This window comes from Panthera leo, chromosome C1 (genome assembly GCF_018350215.1).
Source record: "Panthera leo isolate Ple1 chromosome C1, P.leo_Ple1_pat1.1, whole genome shotgun sequence".
Taxonomy (NCBI): Eukaryota; Metazoa; Chordata; class Mammalia; order Carnivora; family Felidae; genus Panthera; species Panthera leo.
The window spans coordinates 55,377,770-55,397,396 of record NC_056686.1 but is presented as its reverse complement, the minus strand read 5'-3'; the positions used below and the strand labels follow the sequence as shown (position 1 = coordinate 55,397,396).

The following is a 19,627-nucleotide window of genomic DNA, read 5'->3' as shown; positions in this document are numbered from 1 at the left end:
GGCCAATCAGCATGTGAAAAGCACATCATTAGCCATTAGGGAAATATAAATCAAAGCTACAATGAGATATAGCTTCACTCTCACTCACTAGGATGGCCATTCTCAAAAAGATGAAACAAGCATTAGTGAGGATGTGGAGAAATTAGAACCTTCATAAGTGTTGGTGTGATTGTAACATGGTGTAGCCTCTTTGGAAAACAGCTTAACTCTTCAAAATATGAAACATAGAGTTACCATATAACCCAACAATTCCATTCATATATATATATATATATATATATATATATATATATATACACACACATATATATACATACATATATATACATATACATATATATATACATATATATATATATACACATATATATATATGGGAAATGGAAACATGTCCATACAAGCCCTGTAAACAAATATTCACAACAGCAAAACAGAGGAAAAAAACAGAAGTAGCTCAAATGTCCATCAGCTGGTAAATGGATAATTAAAATGTCATCTATCTATATAATAGAATATTATTCAGCCATAAAAGGAAATAAAATACTGACACATACTACAATATGAATGAACGTAGAAAACATTATGCTAAGTGAAAGATGCCAGTCGCAAAAGACCATCTCATTTATATGAGATATCCAGAATAGGTAAATCAATGAGACAGAAAGTAGATAAGTGGTTGCCTAGGACTGGGGGTGGAGGGAATGGGAAGTGAATGTTAATTGGTATTGGTTTCTTTTTGGAACGATAAAAACGTTCTAAAATTAGGTAGCAGCAATGGTTGCACAACTCTGTGGGGATACCAAAAAACTCTGAATAGTACCCTTTAGACAGGTGAATTATGTATGACCTGTGAATTATATCTCAATAAATCTTTTTGTTTTTAAGAGTACAATGCAGGGAAATAAAAGGAAGGGATGTTTAAAATTAAGAGGATCAAACTTCAAAGTGAGTTTGAGGTGGCAAAATAGAGAGTATAATATTTCTATTTTTAGCTTAGATATTCTAACTTTAGCAAGAGCGTAGACTTGCAATTTTATGCTTAGCATTGCATCCTCAGACACAGATTTGCCCTTTTCTTCACAAGTACCACCTTTACTGCTTTTGTTTTAAAAATGCATAATGTATTTAGAGTACACTAAAAATTAGTCTTTTATTTACATTTATGTGGTGCCTGTATCTAGTGTCCCCGAAGTATTATAATAATAGTTTTACTATTAGATGATAGCACTATAAAGATGAAACACTTTGTTCCCTCTGCCATGGCCCTCACAAGTATAATAGTTGGGTGCCCAGGCTGTGCGATCAGACTGCCTGGACTATTTCAGGCAATGTGAACTTGGGAGAGACACTTAACTTCAGTGTCCCTATCTGTAAAAGGGAGGCAGAGGTAGTGAAACTAATTACTACATAATGTTGTTCTGAGAATTAAAGGAAATAATGCATGTAGGGAATTTAGCACAAGATGTCAAGAGCATAGTCAATGCTCAAATTGTAGTAGTTGTTAGCAATTATTATTTTAATTTAGCAACAGTTAGCGATAGAGGATTGAGATTATTAAGAAATGAGTAACAACAAGTTGCAATGTGGTTGAGAATTGAGTATTAGAATCCTAAAAGTGAGGACTGGAAGGATGTATAATATTCTTATTCTCAGTTTCATTAACATTAGGTAACTATATTCGACATTTAATCAAGATATTTGGATAGTTTTCAGAATTTACTGCTAGAAAACTCTTTACAGAACTTGCTAAAGATAAAGCTGTGAAGTTGTATGAATATTTTTCAGAGAACAATATGTGACTCAAGCATTGCTACAGAGACCTGATATTTTAGGCTACATTTCTAATCAGTGGTATCTTACCACTTTTCACTTTACAACTTATGCCTGTAATTTGAGTAACAAATCTGCCAAGAAGTCTCCTTTCCTCCTCCTTTGCGGTTTATTTAGCCAATATTTTTTCTATGGAAAGTAGCAAGAACTTCTGACTATTTTTTAGGACTATTTTAACTTTTTAGGAGAAGGGAAACATTAGTGAAAATAACCACTTATAAAATAGTAACTGATTTGGTAAAAGAATAGCCATTTTGAGCTTTATTTGTGTGCTTTAAAAATGGGCCTTAAAATTTTACCATATTAACCAAAATTCCAGGAAAGAAGAAAGGGAGAGAAGGAACTTAAAAGTACTTACAAGTTTCTCCCTTTTCCCCCCAAAGGTTTTTATTTTTGTTATATTAATAGGTAAAATTCTCTGAGGAGCATTAAGTGAACTTTAGAAACTCATAGCTACACAGTTCCCCTATGTGTAGCTTATCTATAAGTATTCTTAATGTAATAATACTTGGTGGTCATAAGGTCTGTTTGAGGAAACCGGGGATCTGTACATAGGAAAAAATTACTAAGGATAGGCCTGCCCCACTTCCCAGACTGTGGTAAGAGTAGGTAAGTTAGTCTCTTTGTACTTCATTTTCCTCACCTTAAAGAGGGAATACATGAACTTACTCATAGAGTTGATGTGAGGATTAAATGAAATACAACATGTAAAGTGCACCAAGCACACAGTAAAATGCCAAGTTTTCGCTCTTATTGTTGTTGTAGTGGCCAGAAAGAGGTAAAAAGGAGCTGTAGCAGATGCCTCAAAGATGCAAATATTAACAGTCCTTGGTAGAGAAAGGGTGTGTTAAAAGCATGGAGATCTTCCAAACTGCACTTGAGCTATTTTCAAAGGGGCACAAAGCGTACAGTCAAAAGCTCCTTGCCTTTTGTCTTGGTAGGAACCACAAGAGCTTGTGGAAGCGGGTGGGGTGCAAGTGGCAGGGGCTGAGACGACAGAAAAATAAGTGACTTTGAGGAGTGAGGCTGGATTTAGAAACATGAAAATCACCAGGCTTGCTGCCACATGCTTGAAATACGACTCTTGTTTTCCCTGTTAAGGAATTGATTTAAAATTTGCTCAGAAATTGATAAGATTACATTCAGCCATGTTTACATACCCTGCCTGACATGCAACAGTATTTAAATCTTATTAAAGATTGGAAATTAACTAATAATGGACTGACCTCTATCAGAAGGCAGAGTTTGGATTTAAAAGTTGATGTCAACAGTCTCAGAGTGGAGTTACAAGACTAGGTTACCTCCTGGCATTAGCACTTAAAGAGGTGTGAATTTGGTAACTCATTTCACCTCTGAAATGGTTTCATCAGCTGTGAAAAGGGGAAACTACCTAACAAGCTGTTGTTGAGATTAAGGTTATTTGTAACACCTTGAACATAAGAGACACATTTTCTATTTTGTGTAAATGGGAAAAGGTTGAAAAGTTATGGTGATATATTTAAACACTCTTTAAGTGTTACCAAATATGCTTGAATATGCACTGACATCTATTGCCTTAATGGACCTTACTATTCTCAACTAATATCAACGCTTTTAATAACAGCAATTAATTTGCTGACACATTTCCCTCTCCTCGCTGCATTTCTCAGCACCCCACACACTCAGATGCTTTACAATATTATTTCTTGAACACATTTTACCAACCTTACCTTGCTGGACACTAATGGACAATTGGATCGAGTTCAGAAAGTGTTCCTACAAACAGTGCCTTTTTGAGGTTTGCCCCGTATCTAGCTAGTGCTGCACTGTTAAGAGTTAACAGCAATTAAAGCACCCATCGCAACATTCAGGAAAGGCGCGCAATGCTCCTGTGGGATAGTTCAAGTGGTCTTTTTCATTCTGCTAACCGAGTTCACGTCCCCGCGAGAGAAAGCGTATTCCTCCTTCATTTAAACACAAGAGTCTCGATTCATTATTGGCGGTGCAACAGGGCGACTCCAACACCTGAGCAGCTAAGAACTTGGAACAGATCGGGACATGCCTGCGCGAGGCAGCAACCTTCCAGCCCTGGAAGTTTGTGAGTCTCTAATTGTAAAATCTGGAGTCACCTTGACCCTCTCCGGGGAGGTGGGGAAAGTTAGCCCTGGGCCGGAGGCGGGTAAGTAAAACCAAAGACAGAGAACTTTCGCGAGCAAAATACGCCGTCTCGTTTTCCTGTTTTCAGAGTAGCCCGAGACCCAGAGAGTTTAAGGGTGGCAAGAGCAGGTGGCAGGACTCCGCCCACCACAACGCTTCCCCGCCCTCAGCTCGCACGCTCCACTCCCTTCGTGAGGTCCCTCCTCTTAGGCGCGCGCGAAGAGTTGCAGCGCCGTGCATTCTGGGATTTGTAGTCTTGGAGCCGAGAGCCGCCTCAGGAAAAGCGACTCTGGCCTACATACCCCGTGGTGCCGTGCGGCGCTGGCCGCTCCCGGATGTGTGCCTGGCGCCGGAAGAGAAGACGGCCCCCCTCTCTCGGCCCGGCCATCTTGTGGGAAGAGCTGAAGCAGGCGCTCTTGGCTCGGCGCGGCCCGCTGCAATCCGTGGAGGAACGCGCCGCCGAGCCACCATCATGCCTGGGCACTTACAGGAAGGCTTCGGCTGCGTGGTCACCAACCGATTCGATCAGTTATTTGACGACGAATCGGACCCCTTTGAGGTGTTGAAGGCAGCAGAGAACAAGAAAAAAGAAGCCGGCGGGGGCGGCGTTGGGGGCCCCGGGGCCAAGAGCGCAGCTCAGGCCGCAGCCCAGACCAACTCCAACGCGGCAGGCAAACAGCTGCGTAAAGAGTCCCAGAAAGACCGCAAGAACCCACTGCCCCCCAACGTCGGCGTGGTTGACAAGAAAGAGGAGACGCAGCCGCCCGTGGCGCTTAAGAAAGAAGGTAAAGCTGTGGTAGAAGGTGGGGGAGACCCGGGATGGAGGGAAGGAGCGAGGGGACTTTACGGCTACCACCTACTTCTGGAGTTCTGAGGGTCCGCGGGAGACTTTGCCGCCGATTTCCTCACGTTTCCTCCACACGACAAAAGCCAGGTCCCGCTAAGGTGCTGGGAGCGTGGTAGCCCCAAGTTCAAACCACCTGCAAGGATCCTGGAGCCATCCCCTTCCCGCTTCAGTTTCTGAGCGGAGGAGCGTGCTCTGGAGATAAGCTGCTCCTCGAGCGTGTTCGCGATCCTGGGAGGCTGTTGCCTTCCCGCCGGATTCCTTGGCGGGCGAGCGCGTGGACCGAGGTTCGGGGAAGCTAGCCACTTGCTTCATGAAGCTTTTGTAGTTACGGGGAAGTGTGGGGTCCACAGCTTCTTGCAGCACGGAGCTCTCCCGAGGCTGCTTTGAGGTGCGGTTGGCTTCTCTCCTGCCATCTTGTCCCACGATGGCGCGGAGTACCCCACTGAAAAGCTGGGGGGGTCGGAGTTTGCACCTGAGCTAGTTCTGTGTCCTACGCTATCATACTGTGGAGCAAGCTGCTGTTCCAGGTGCCACAGGTACTTTATTGCCCCCCCCTCCCATCCCCTTAAGTGTTAAAAACTATAAACTTGGAGTGAAGGAAGCTTTTGGGAAGAGACATTTTGTTACACTGTAGCAAGCAGAAGCGGGAATTCTGAACGAAGACCTGTTATTGCAGGAAATCCTGAGGCTCGTCCTCTGTCCCGTCACCCCTCCTCTCAGTATTTCAGTGGCCCCGCCTGGGCCTCGTGGTGAAACGAGTGCAGAGGCTGTCACAATGTTAGCCATGGCAGAGCTCCTTTGAGTCTGTAGCTTTTTCTCCACATGTGCATGAAGCATGGTCAGGACTCACTGGCCCGTCACAGTTGTCTTGGGGTTGATTTTTGCGTTCTCTTATTGCTGGTTTGTCTTCTGTGATGGATGAAAAAGCAAAAACGGTTGAGGATAAGAAAAAAGCGTACTCGATCGGTAGCAGGTAGGTGTAGTACTTAAGCTCTGAATCTTTGGAGTTGCCTTTTTATGTTGAAAGTTGAAATTATTCTTCACTGCCACGTGCTCGTGAAAGTAGTAGTTTCTCATTTTAGTTGAATTGCATTCAACTAATTTTACAAATCACAATTATGATTTATTATGATATTAGGCTTTGCTTTGGGATTTTTTTTTTTAATGCAGAACTTCTGTGATGCTTGGAATGAAGAACCTATGTGATGACTAAAACAAAACAATTCTTGTATTAAAATTACAGGGTGGGGAGAAGCACAATTTGGAGTGTTGGAAAGCATGTGTGCACATTGATTAGACCAAGTATCTATTTAATCTAAGTTTTAAAGCAACCTGTAGCACAGTGGAATAATTATTTAATTTCTGTGTTGAGTAACAGAGACCTGTGTATTTACTATTTTTTGCTCAAGTTCACCCCCGTTGATCACTAATCCAAAAAAAGTGTGAAAAAATTGAGTCAAATGTATAAATCAAAGTGTACCAGGTAAATGTGTTCACCCATTTTGAATGTTCAAAGCATGAAGATTGATTTAAACCCCTCAGTTGTTTTGATCATAAAGCCCACTTTTGAGGTAAGCTCTTAACCTCAAACCTAGTATTTTAGGTTACAAAGTTATGGAATTACTTCATAAATTTATAACCAGGACTGAGTTCACACTCTGTACACTTTCCTTAGGAAAACTTCCATATTAGCTGTCAACATTTTCTTCAGATCAGCAATACATTGCACTCACTTGTTAACCTTAAATTGCATAAAACACAAGCATATAAATATAGGAAAAGTGTTGAATGAAAAAGATTTCAGATCCCTCCTACCTGTCAGTTGATGTTGTGGGCATTGGAGGATAGACCTGTAAACTGTCTCCCTGCCTCTTGCAGTGGGAAGAATTGCTACCTAATCATGTGTTCTTTGCCTTTGGATGATAAGTCCTGGCAAATGCTAGAAGTATCTTAGATATGTATTTCGTATTTTATGAGTTTCATAGCTTGTCCATTTGAAGAATTTGAGAGCTGACACAGAACATCGCTAAGAGTGTAGACTAAGGTGTTTTTTAGTTTAGTTTAGTTTTTTTTTTTAATTGAAAGCCTGGAATCTACTGCAGATCAAATGAGTTTGCAAGTGCAGATAAGAGGGTAAGAAAAGTTTGAATTTTTAAAAATATGTCATTGGGTGAATTTATTTAGTAAATTTTTTAGGTTCGGTAAGCATAATAATGAATATTGGGTGGGGAAGGAAGCCATTGTTCATTTGGGTGTGTTTGGCTTGTTGAATATCATTATTAAAGGACTGGTTCCATAGCTCCACCCCAATACACTATACCTGTGACAGCATTTGTTTAAGATGCCTTACAATCTAACATTTGTGGTTTACCCTGAGAGTTTATGTGGATTGGACCTTAAAATTTTATTTAAGAGTTTGATATTTACCATTTGAATTTAGTTACAAGCAACTGAATGATTGGGTGCATTCTGGTGGTGGTCACTTTCTTAGAAAGAATCAGTGAATCAACTTAAGATCCTGTTACAAAACCAATTCCTCAGCTGCTTTTTGACTCGGGCAGAAATTATGGTTTAGGAGTTTAGGCATACCTGAAATTTTACAGTCATGAATTTAATCTACTTGAGGCCACTGATAATGCATATTGGTTGCCTTTGTGGGCCACTGACACAGGAAAAAACTAATGGGGAAATCAGTAAATGTTTTAGCCATCACCTAGTGATGGTTTTTATTTCTTAAATACTGTTTTTAAAGGGACCTATGTGTGTGTGGTTTTTAAAGATTCTTTGGAAACAAAGATACTTGTAAGGGCAAACAAAGAAAGCTCTCCATTTATAATAATGAAATGATTGGACTATTTCCTGGTGGTTGCATAGCAGTATTTTTTTTTCTCAGTGTGTGTCCCTGTGAATGGATATGGATGGATACATAATGTGAATACATACAAAAATTAATAGAGGAAAATGATACTTTTTTTTTCTGGTTAATTAGGTGTTTGAAACAATGAAGATGTAGTCCTCTGTGCCATTTGTTTTCCTATCAGTTTTGTAATTTCATAGAAATTAGTTTTATTTCCTCCAGATTATGTAAAATAAAGTAGGTGGCCTTCACTGTTTTCTGAGGGTCCTTATCTGGTGAGTGTGTTGATTTGCTTCAGTGTAACTAATGAATGGCTACTGGTGTTAATCTTTGGTATCTTGAAAGCCACTATGTATCATATGCCTAAAATTTCTAAAAGTGGGAATTTTAAATTAAGGGATTGTGGCATCTTGAAAAGTGAGAGGAATAATGGCTACCCTGATGACTTAACAAGTCAGTTACAGGAATGCTTGGGGAGGGAGTGGGATATGATTTGGCAAACTAAATAGAAGTTTGAAACAAATTTATTGTCTTTAAATAGGAATTTCTCTGAAGTACTTTTATACTTTATAGAGATGCCCACTTGCCAGTTTCAGCAGCAAGTGCTGGATAGTGGATTGAAAGAATAGCAACTTTTTTTTTCTTTTTTTGTTTTTCGGTAGTCTGCCTAATTTTTTGTGTTGCAAAAACACTGTGCTTATGCAGGTTATTTATCATTTTAGGAATAAGACGTGTTGGAAGAAGACCTGATCAACAGCTGCAGGGTGAAGGGAAAATAATTGATAGGAGACCAGAAAGGCGACCACCTCGTGAACGGCGATTTGAAAAGCCACTTGAAGAAAAGGGTGAAGGAGGAGAATTTTCAGTTGATAGGCAAGATTTTTTAATTCATATTTGTCAGTTTATAGAGTCATATATTAACACAAAGCTATAAATTGGGCATAATTTGCCAGGTGGCAGTGTGGCTGGTTACACTGATCAGTTTTTTAGAGAAATGTCTGAGTGTATGCATTGTTTTACTATGAACATTTTGGTGACAGTTTTTAGTGTTCAGTCTTGGACTTCTTGTAATGAAATACTTCTGTCAAATCAGTGGATAATTTCTTTTCCTTACTGTCCCCAGATGTTGTTAGCAGGAAAGTCCTGTTGGGTAATTGTTTATAGGAAAACAGATGACTTGTGCACATTAGATGCATTTATTTTTATTTTGAAGTGTATTGGTGAGGTGTAGTGGTTTTACTGGATTATAATGCAAAATGAATAACCATGAAAAAGTATAGGCACTGGCAGTAGAGTTTTAGAGAAAGCAAAAATTTCTCGTCTGCGGGGAGCTTCCTAGTTCTGATTTCTGTGTTTGGAAGTAGATTGTTTTGAATTTTCTGAAACGTGTTTAACCACTGCATTATTAGCCAGTAAATATGTTTTTGCATTTGAGTCTTTGGATGAATTTTCCTTATTTATTTTTTTTTTTTTCTGGAAACCTTGGAGGAGGTATATAATATTTTTTTATTTGTTGTAGACCGATTATTGATCGGCCTATCCGAGGCCGTGGTGGTCTTGGAAGAGGTCGAGGAGGCCGTGGACGTGGAATGGGCCGAGGAGATGGATTTGATTCTCGTGGCAAACGTGAATTTGATAGGCATAGTGGAAGTGATAGATCGTAAGTCTTATATAGGTTTTGATTATATTTTTACATGTGAATTTGCTTCCTTAATTAGACAAAATTTGAATTTCTAGAATTAAAGAGTACTATGTTAACTCAGTTTTGTTAGTTCTTTTTCACATTACAGTGGCCTGAAGCACGAAGACAAACGTGGAGGTAGCGGCTCTCACAACTGGGGAACTGTCAAAGATGAATTAACGTTGGTATTCTGAATTTTTAAAATAATGCTTAAATAAGATTCTATACTTTATTAGGGTTTTATCTATACCTATTAAGTTTTACTTGTCCTGGGACAAGAACAGATGCTCTCATCTGAGAGCTACTTCCTTATACTATCTTGTTGGATGTATTTGAATACAATATGTCAAATGACCAATTTTTCTATATTTTAATATATGTGATGTTAATTTTTCTTTTCATATGGCAGTGTAGCTTTTCAAACCCTACGTTTAAGTTATTTGGGTATGCTGATTTCCTGTATGTTTTTAATAGTTCCTTTTCTAGCTGTTGACCCGTGTGGTCATTAGAAAAGTTTGATAGGCTGTTAAAACTTTGTTTTTGAGCAAGCTACTCTGTCCTGCTACTTTTTGAATAAAGTACTTGAACTATAACTTGGAATTAGTATGCATTTTTAAGTTATTTTCTGTTAGGTCTACTGGGAAGTTTATTTAGTAAGAAAAGATTGTTAGGGAATGTGAAGACTTTAAAACATTTTTGTATAAAGAATTCTTCAGCTACATGTAAATGGACCTAGATGCTTTTCTTTTTCTTTTTTCCTTAGAGAGTCCCCAAAATACATTCAGAAACCAATATCTTATAATTGCAGTGACTTGGATCAATCAAATGTGACTGAGGAAACACCTGAAGGTGAAGAACATCCAGTTGCAGACACTGAAAATAAGTAAGTGGTTTTATGTGTACTGGTAATGCCCCAGCATTGCAGTCAGTTTGGGTTTTTACCAAGAAAAGAGCATGCAGGTTTAATGCTACTATTTGATGGTTTTTAACCGGAGACTTTAGTGGTGCCCCAATCCCTCAAATAGTATCTATTTAGAGGACTGCTTTACACATTTTTATATTGGACTATAATGGTTTGAAAAATAGAAATGGATATTTCTATTTGAAATTACCATTGTTGTCTTTTAAAAGATAAGGAAAATGCATATTTTACAGTATGAACAGTAATACTTGTTCACCTTGAGAACAAAAATTAACTGTTTAACCTGAGAATGGAGAATAGGAAAAAGATGCCCTGCATTTTATTTAGCTATACTTTATGTGGTAGACAAGTTATAATAAATAATCCTAGTGATGATAGCTGTCTAGAGACATTGAATAGGTGGAAGCTAAAACTGGGGCTTTCTGAAAATTAGACCAAATGGTTGACATAAGAGAATTGTAGTATTTAGAATGCATAGGTGGTAGTACTTTGGAGTCTATATAAATTTTATTCCAAAATAGTTTAAAACTAGAAAATGTGACCATTTTAAAATTGGTTTCTCTGTCTCTGAAGGCTTCCCCCACTCCCCCCTATAGAATTTGGAACATAGCATTATTGTCTTGTTTTTAAATGTATGAGGAGAGCAAGAGCCAGAATATGTTACTAATTTACTGGCTTTCTTAATCCTTTTCATTTTCTGAGTTTTTTAGATATAAGACTTGGTTTTGAAGTCTTCATTCAAGGGTGAAAGAATTGTAAAGGTTCAAGTTATGCTGGTGGAAATAATTTACTGCCTTCCTCTAGTTTCCATCAACCCAAGCAGAAGTCACATGCCAGTCATTTATTATATATAGTAATATGGCTTAAAGTCTGGAATTGCCAGTTATTTAGGGTTTGTGTAATTGCCAGTTATTTAGGGTTTTTGTTTATGTAGAGAGGGCTAGCCCACGAGTGGGGGAGGGGCAGAGGGTGAGGGAGAGCCAGAATCCCAAGCAGGCTCCACAGTCGGCAGAGCCTGACATGCTACCGTGAGATCATGACCTGAGCCAAAATCAAGAGTTGGATGCTTAACCCACTGAGCCACCCAGGCGCCCTGGGTTTGTGTAATCTTAATCAGAGTATATTTAAATCAGTCAGAGAGGGGATGCTTTTCTTCTTTTTCTCCAAAAGTTGCGCCTACAGTGAACCATTATTGGTAATAGTATCATATTCCATGGGTTTGTTTGAAGAAAGAATAATAATTTACTATTAGAGTAGATAAACATACATGGTATTAAGTGATCTGTTACACTTGGGGTAATATAAATTTCACTTATATGAAACTATGAAATCATAATTTTGAGTGGTAAAACTGTTTATCGGAAGAAATTAATGTATTGATAGTGTATTGCAAGCAAATCTTACGCTCAGGACCCAGGAATACAATTGAGGGTATTTGGGCTAAAGAAGATCAAGATTATGATATTAGAGCAGGGGAGAATCTGAATATAGTATTCCATCTTATATGTGGAAGTATAAATTTAGGAAGCATAGCTTTGATTAAGAGTCACAGGCTGACTTTGATTAACTCCCTTATATTTAGTTCCCAGAGCCTTTATTTTATTTCATTTGATCGTTACAACAACCCTTGAAGGTAGAGGTCATGATTTCATGACGTGGTAAAGGTATGCTGAGTTCTATTCTTGGCTGTGTCATGACTTGGGAGTAACTAGGATCTTTTTTTGATCCTTAGTTTTCTCATTTGCAAAGTGACAAGAGTTGGATTTGATATTGCTAGCCAAGGTACCATTTATTAAGTGTAAACTTGGTACAGGAAGTTTTAAGATAGGATATGTCGAACAGTGAAAAGTAGCATGGAAGGGAGATAGATATTTGAGCTCTCAGGCTAACTGAGTCACCTGCTATCTTTGGAAGGAAGCAAGGCTCCCAAAATAGCAAACAACTTGTTTGGTGACAATTACAAGTTGAGATTAGACTAAAATAATGGATTCCTAGGCCCATGCTTTGTTTTTGAAAAAAAGGGAAAGGATAGTATATAATAGTTCTAACTAATTTAGTATGAAGTTTTGAAATTGGTGTGTTTTGTGGAAGGTTCCAGTATTGGTGAAGCTGCAGTTTCCTGTCCATGTCAGGTTGATTTGAAAGTTTGGAGTATACAGGATTTTGGTTTTATAGGTGTACTTGGCTTTTAAAATTGTTTTGCTATGAGCGTTAGTTGATAAAGGATAGAGGAATAGTTCTTTTATATTCTAGAATATGAGTCCTGGTTGTTCAGTCATCCTAGATGATTGCCTTTATTTTTGTTATAAGTTCTATATTGTGGGAAATTAGGAAAATTAAAAAGTGTTTTAGGAGAAGCTAAGCCTAATATTTTAATCACATAAGGGTATGTATGGTTTTAAAGAAGTATGTTTTTAAGAAATGTGTATTTTAGGTAAAGATAATTCAAAATTGTATATTCCTCAGTTATCCATGCTTTCACTAATTCAACAAGTACTGAATTCTAGCCTCCACCAAGTTACATGTTAACCTTTGGGTTACAAAGAGGACTGGGGTCTTCTTGTCCTTGAGTAGTCTCTTAAAGATTACCAACTAGTCAAGATTAGCTGCTTCCTTATAATTGTAAATTAGGATTTTATCAGCTTTAAAAGAACTACCAGCTATAAAACAAATATGTTTTCACAGGGAGAATGAAGTTGAAGAAGTAAAGGAAGAGGGTCCAAAAGAAATGACTTTGGATGAGTGGAAAGCTATTCAAAATAAGGACCGGGCAAAAGTAGAATTTAATATCCGAAAACCAAATGAAGGTGCTGATGGGCAGTGGAAGAAGGGATTTGTTCTTCATAAGTCAAAGAGTGAAGAGGTAAAATTAAGTTTTGTGGTGTTTGGGAATGTTCAGATGTGTATTGAATTGTATTTATACTTTTTAAAAATATGACATGGGTAATCTGTTTTTAGAAAACCTTTACCTAGGATCATTTGGGGTAGATAAACTTTCAAAAAGGAAATAAATTGCATTACCATATGTTTCAAGAAAAGTAGTCCTTCAATCAGTCCACAATGTATCTAATGTGGTTTTGTTTTTTTCCTAAAAAGCAGTTAGTTGTGTATCATAAAATTAGTGTCTTAGAAATAAGGTAGGTCTTTTCAGAGTTGTGCTAATATTTAAAACGTCTTGCCTAACTGGGAATCAGATGAAAGATTTGCATATTCGTGTGGTTTAATCTAAAATAAATTAGTGGCTTCATTATTATTAAATTTTTCAAATTCTGCCTGTGCCATTTATAATGATCAAGACTCTTCAAAAAATGTTTTCCTTTACTGAGGATTGATGTCTTACAGGAACCAGCAAATTGGTTTACTAACAAAAATATTTGAGAAAGGCATGTTGGTGGTTTTTGATTTGGTAACAATCATAGGAGCGGGTTCTTAGAGGAATGGCCCATTGCCACATGATTTAGGGCTTGTACAAGTGTGAGATTTTGATTATAAAGTTAAGTTGAAATGTTTTTGTTACTAAGGCAACTTGCAATAAAAAGATTTGGTAAGATACTGCATCTTAATTTTCTAAACAAATAGCTGTGAAACAAACTTGGAAACATTTTGAAATAAAGGTTGAAGAGACTTAAATATTCTGGGTTTAGGATGATTTTTTTAGTATTGACTCCATAAAAATAAAATGGGGACTTAAGTGCCAAGTCCTGTAGGAAAAAAAAAAAAAACTTTTTGCTTCATTTGAATGCCTTTGGTTATTTTTTTTGTAATTTTTGCAGATAAAGTTGTGTATTAGGGTTAAGCAAATAGGATTCCTGATTAAAAAAACCATGAAAGTTCATCTTGGAGAGGTTGTTAATTTGTACTAATTATTAAACTGCTTACGTTAAAATGGGAAAGATTTACTTAGGCAACTTGACAAAATGATTTGTAACTTTTTTGGGGTCCCGATAGAACTTTTCTCTAGAACAAGACACACATACACAAAATACTGATCTATTTTACATGATTCATGAATACCCTGAAATCTCTCATGCATTTTACAGACCTTGGGTTAGGTATGGTAGTTTTAAGTACTATTTTACATTGAACTTTTCAAAAATAATTACACAAACTGATGTATATGATTAGAAATTTTTGAAAATTAAGTTGTGAAATTTGTTATGAATAACTTTGAAACCAGGACATGTTTGTTATCAAACCACTTTTATGTGTTTGGATCCTTTTTGTTCATGTTGCTTTTGTGATGTGGGAACCTGTTTAGATCTGGCCTTATTGACATATATGGTCTTGCAGTTTATGTATAGGTCTTCAAGATTGTTGTAGTACATTTTAAGTGCTCTTTCTCTTTTACATATCCTAATCCTCACAACAAACTAGTAGTTAGGAAAAACAAGAAACTTTAGAAACGGAAAACTGAATTAGGTTGTTAATTGACAGCTGAAGTCAGAGCTCTTAGTTCCTGATTATCCTTCATGGTTCTAGAAAAAAAACTGCAGATTTGTTCTAGCTGCTTTAAAGGGATGTGCCCTGAACATCCAGACTTTGTCTTTATTAGTGTAGTACAACCTTTGAGGTGCTTCAGTAGGATATCAGTTAGGCTTTTTTGCTTCTGTGCTCTAGAAACTTATAAAACACTTCTAATTAATGAATTGATACTGTTGCTTTGCAGTAGCAAATGTTTAAAAATTAAAGCAATTCGTATATATAATTGACTTTAATTTGCCAGTTGTTTTGTGGATTTACATTTAAACATTAACTTAAATGGATATTCTAAAAAGAACCTTCTACTGCCTTTTAGATTAGGTTGGCCTAGCACTGAGGAATGACAATTTGGATATTAGACAATTAGAGGGGTGAAAACATAGATATAACTACAAAATTTACTTCTACTTTAAAGGGTAGTTAACAGTTGTAGTGTTACAACATTTAGAAAGAACAAAATGTTCATTGTTCCTTCAGAAAAGGATTGTACCTGTATTTAGAAATACTAAAACATACTTTTCAAGTAGTATAAGAAAAGTTTCCAACTAGAAGATTAAAACCCATTCATCCCGGGGCGCCTGTGTGGCTCAGTCAGTTAAGCATCCAACTTCGGCTCTGGTCATGATCCCACGGCTTGTGAGTTCAAGCCCCGCATCCGGCTCTGTGCTGACAGCTCAGAGCCTGGAACCTGCTTCGGATTCTGTGTCTCCCTCTCTCTCTCCCCCTCCCCTGCTTGCGCGCTCTCTCTCGCTCTCTCTCGCTCTCTCTCAAAAGTAAACATTAAAAAAATTAAAACACATTCATCCCAAACATATAAGAAGAAATTAAGAATTAAACAGTGTAAAATTCTCTGGCTTTTGTTTTGTTTTGCAGAGTGGGTGGTATACCTTATACATAAATACAGAGGAGGATCTGGATTCCACAAACATGTTGACTTTAAGGTTACCTGGCTATATTTAAGGCTTGGATTTATTTGTGCTTAGCTTTCAAGGTTCCCTGATGTAAAGTTGTGTTTCATTTGAATCTGTAGTTCTCTAGTTTATAGGGAAGAACATATAGTTGTACATGAACAGAAAAGCATTCTGAGAAGTTTATATGTGACTTCTTTTCCCAAGTCATACTTGGAAGAGTACAGAGCCAGAGTTCTCTTCATAACTTAAAAAGGGATTCAGTTATCACCAGTAGAAACCTTACATCTATCCAGAAGTCTTCATCTGAAGGACACATATCATTTTTGATATATTCACACAAAGTGCAGATTGGATTTTGGTCTTTTTAAAAGAAAGTTAATTATTTAGAAATTAGTGGTGTTGCTTTCCTATTAATCATCCCATGGCCCACTCTTAATTTTTTAGGCTCATGCTGAAGATTCGGTTATGGACCATCATTTCCGGAAGCCAGCAAATGATATAACGTCTCAGCTGGAGATCAATTTTGGAGACCTTGGCCGCCCAGGACGTGGTGGCAGGGGAGGGCGAGGTGGCCGTGGGCGTGGTGGACGTCCAAACCGTGGCAGCAGAACTGACAAGGTAATTTTAAGACTTCTTTAAGTAATTTGAAGACCTCTCTTTGGTAAATCAGTGCCCTATGTCCATTTTGGGGATATGAATAGAAGAAGAAAAAAGAAGTAGACAGACATACTTTCAAGAAACTACATTTTAGGCTATATTTTTGTTTAAAGTATTTAAAGTGATTGAATTGTGCTGCTAGTAAAATTATCACTTTGTTCAGTACTTATTAGGTGCTGGTCATGGTGCTGTGCTAGGCATTTTAGGTACTTAATTCTTGGTACCACACTGACATCCCTGTTTTACAGAAGGAGAAATTTAGATACAGGGAACCAGGTTAACTCTTGGCCTTTGCTAAGGTCTACTTGAAATGCCAGCCTCTTCCTTTGCCTTGACTCTTTGCTGCTTTTTTTAGGTCTCAGCTAAATGTTAACATTAATAACATTTGTGTCCATAATTGTGTGACACAAGATGATATTGTCACTTTTTTTTACTATAGTGTGAAAGCTGGAATTCATTTATGTCCTAGTTTTATAATCTAATGCCTTGCACAGTGTGTGTGACATGAAACAAGTTCTTAAGAAATATTTTGATAGAAGCCCTACTAACTGATGAATTTGAACTCTGATTTGTTTGATGCCAAAGTATCATGACTAGATATTAAACTAAAGTATTAGAGGTAATACTTGGGTTAAGTTAGTTCTTTGTCTCTAATGGTGTGGCTAGGAAACAACAATGATGCCTTCCTGAATTCTCAACACCTGATGTGCAAATTGGGGACCCATTTACTTGATTTAGTCTGTCAGTGTTTGATTATAGTGGTAGATTAGTATAACAGATTTTATGCTTGTCCATAATGGATGATAATTTCTTGTTTCTTCCTCTGACATCAGGTTTTTTTTAAAAAGATCACTGTTGTGTATATGGGCTCTTTCAACACATTTCTGTTGTTATTTGTACTTTATAAATAGCAGTTGGGTCCCTTTCTAACACTGATGAACGTGCTGCTTAAATCATTTTATGTAACAAGTTTCTTAGCCTGCTTTCAAATTGATGCCATTCATATTGAGCAAGGGAGGAAAAAATTACTAAACAGAGTAAGAATTCCACACACATATTCCATGTGAGTCTACTTGTGTGATTTATTAGAAAACTAAACCCATGGTATTATTAAGCAAGTTTTATAGGTTTTGATAAAAACTTTGGACAAGGCTCATTGTAAATATTTATAGTTTTATTCTGATCCATAACTTTGACTTTTAAGTAAAGCTTTTGCCACATTTTACTTAGTATTTTATTTAACCTCATGATTTTTTAGAGTTGTGTGTCTGAATGTAGACACTGGCAATCCAAGATTCTAGAATTGTTCATTTTGGTTTCTTTCTTTTTCAGTCAAGTGCTTCTGCTCCTGATGTAGATGACCCTGAGGCATTCCCAGCTCTGGCTTAACTGGATGCCATAAGACAACCCTGGTTCCTTTGTGGACCCTCCCATCTGAGGTTTTGCATGCTTAAGGATCCCAAACGACTTAAGAATTTAAAAAAAAAAAAAAAAAAGACTGTCATTCATACCATTCACACCTAAAGACTGAATTTTATCTGTTTTGAAAATGAACTTCTCTCGCTACACAGAAGTAACAATATGGTAGTCAGTTTTGTATTTAGAAATGTATTGGTAGCAGGGATGTTTTCATAATTTTCAGAGATTATGCATTCTTCATGAATACTTTTGTATTGCTGCTTGCAAATATGCATTTCCAAACTTGAAATATAGGTGTGAACAGTGTGTACCAGTTTAAAGCTTTCACTTCATTTGTGTTTTTTAATTAAGGATTTAGATGTTCTCTCAATTACAAACTGGTTTTAAATATTGGACATAATATCAGTTTTAATACCTGCTTTGCATTTTCACACATGGTCAACTGGGTCATGTAAACTTTGATTTGTCAAATTTTATGCTGTGTGGAATACTAATACTACTTTATGTATTTTAACTTAGTTTTAATATTTTCATTTCTGGGGAAAATCTTTTTTCACTTCTCATGATAGCTGTTATATATGCTAAATCTTTATATACAGAACTATCAGTACTTGAACAAATTCAAAGCACATTGGTTTATTAACCCTTGCTCCTGCATGGTTCATTAGGTTCAAATTTATAATTGATTGACAATTTCACCTATATTTGCTTTTAAAATGTGTGACTGTCCCCCATTTTAAAAACCAAACTAGACACCTTGTTGGTGAAGGTTTAAGCTACTTGTTGGTACACATCCTATCAAGTGAAGTAGTTTTATGGGTGTTGGGTTTTTTCCTCTCCAAAGGGTGGGTGGAACAAGTTGATTTGGCTACTGCGTACTATTTAAACTGTTCTGTAAAATAAGTGTCTGGCCACTCAGTATGATTTGTGTGTGGAAGGTCCCAAATCAAAATTGTTCTTCCATAATCAACAGCCTTTTAACCCTTGCTTTTTTCTTAAGAAACCAAAGGGCACTGGTTTGTATGGTAAGATTGGGGGGGGCGGGGGTATGTTAATTTTTGGAATTTGGAGAGCAGACAGCTTTACTTTATAAGGTTGGAACAGCAGCACCGTCCTTGAAATATAAACCAAAAATCTTACTGTTTCTGAATTTCCTATATTGCTATTAATTTTGGTCTTAAGTTGATAGATGACTGTTCCACAGAAAGTGACAAGTAAGTATCTTTTACCTCTTCCTCAGAAAATTAGGTTAATGGGTTCCTTGAATGGGAGCATCACCACATACATGGAGAGAATTCTCAACAAACAGATCAGATATTCTAGGATTTTTTTTTTTTTTTTGGTCACATTTATTGGTAAACAGGAAAGGAACTTAATGTACAGTTTTAAAGATCTTTTGTCACTCAGTATTTTCTACCTGTGTATGGTAATGTCCAATTTTAAAAATACTGAAGATCTTAAATCAGAATGTCTGCTATTTAGCTGATTAATTCTCCCATATACTTCTAAAAGAGAAATTGTACAGTACAAGAGTTATTCATTTGGATTAGATTTATAATCTAGTTACCTGTTAGTTTGACATCTTAGGAAGGAGGTAATTGGTTTTTAATGATGCATAAACTTTTGTGCTGGTGTTTTGGATCTTATGATGCTGAGCGTGTTCTGCACTGGTGCTAATGTCTAATATAATTTTATATTTACAAACATACCTGCTACCCAGAGGCAAGTATTAATTTAGTCCATATGGACTATTGACCCCTCTTGAGATTGCAACATACACCCTCCTAAATCATTGTGGTTAGACTTCCAAGTTCCTTAAACTTGTTTCTGGACGTGTAATGTTTGTAAACCTTGATTTTTAGCAACATATAGAAAACACCTCCTATTA

At 37.1% G+C, this 19,627-nt stretch overlaps 2 protein-coding genes across 5 annotated transcripts in view; one reads left to right on the top strand and one right to left on the bottom strand.

Moving 5' to 3' along the window:
* IL12RB2 (interleukin 12 receptor subunit beta 2) overlaps window positions 1–19,627 on the bottom strand; it is a 143,370-nt gene that overhangs the window by 37,436 nt on the left and 86,307 nt on the right. The window lies entirely within an intron of this gene.
* SERBP1 (SERPINE1 mRNA binding protein 1) lies at window positions 4,318–18,253 on the top strand. 4 transcript variants are annotated; one of them, XM_042952077.1, is made up of 8 exons: window positions 4,318–4,751; window positions 8,393–8,543; window positions 9,190–9,330; window positions 9,461–9,532; window positions 10,115–10,234; window positions 12,959–13,136; window positions 16,108–16,281; window positions 17,653–18,253. In XM_042952077.1, the coding sequence occupies exons 1-8, from the start codon at window positions 4,439–4,441 to the stop codon at window positions 17,707–17,709; spliced, it is 1,206 nt and encodes a 401-aa protein (XP_042808011.1). In that variant the 5' UTR covers window positions 4,318–4,438; the 3' UTR covers window positions 17,710–18,253. The 4 variants fall into 4 exon arrangements, with proteins under 4 accessions (XP_042808011.1, XP_042808010.1, XP_042808014.1 ...); XM_042952076.1 differs by having other exon boundaries at window positions 9,443–9,532; XM_042952080.1 differs by having other exon boundaries at window positions 4,320–4,751; window positions 10,160–10,234.

What these genes read in the sequence shown, in the direction of transcription:
- SERBP1 (XM_042952076.1), top strand. Translation starts at nt 4,439, where the DNA reads ATGCCTGGGCACTTACAGGAAGGCTTCGGCTGCGTGGTCACCAACCGA. An exon ending in CATAGTGGAAGTGATAGATC is followed by an intron (nt 9,331 to 9,442) that starts GTAAGTCTTATA and finishes CAGTTTTGTTAG; the next exon opens with TTCTTTTTCACATTACAGTG. An exon ending in GTGGCAGCAGAACTGACAAG is followed by an intron (nt 16,282 to 17,652) that starts GTAATTTTAAGA and finishes TTTCTTTTTCAG; the next exon opens with TCAAGTGCTTCTGCTCCTGA.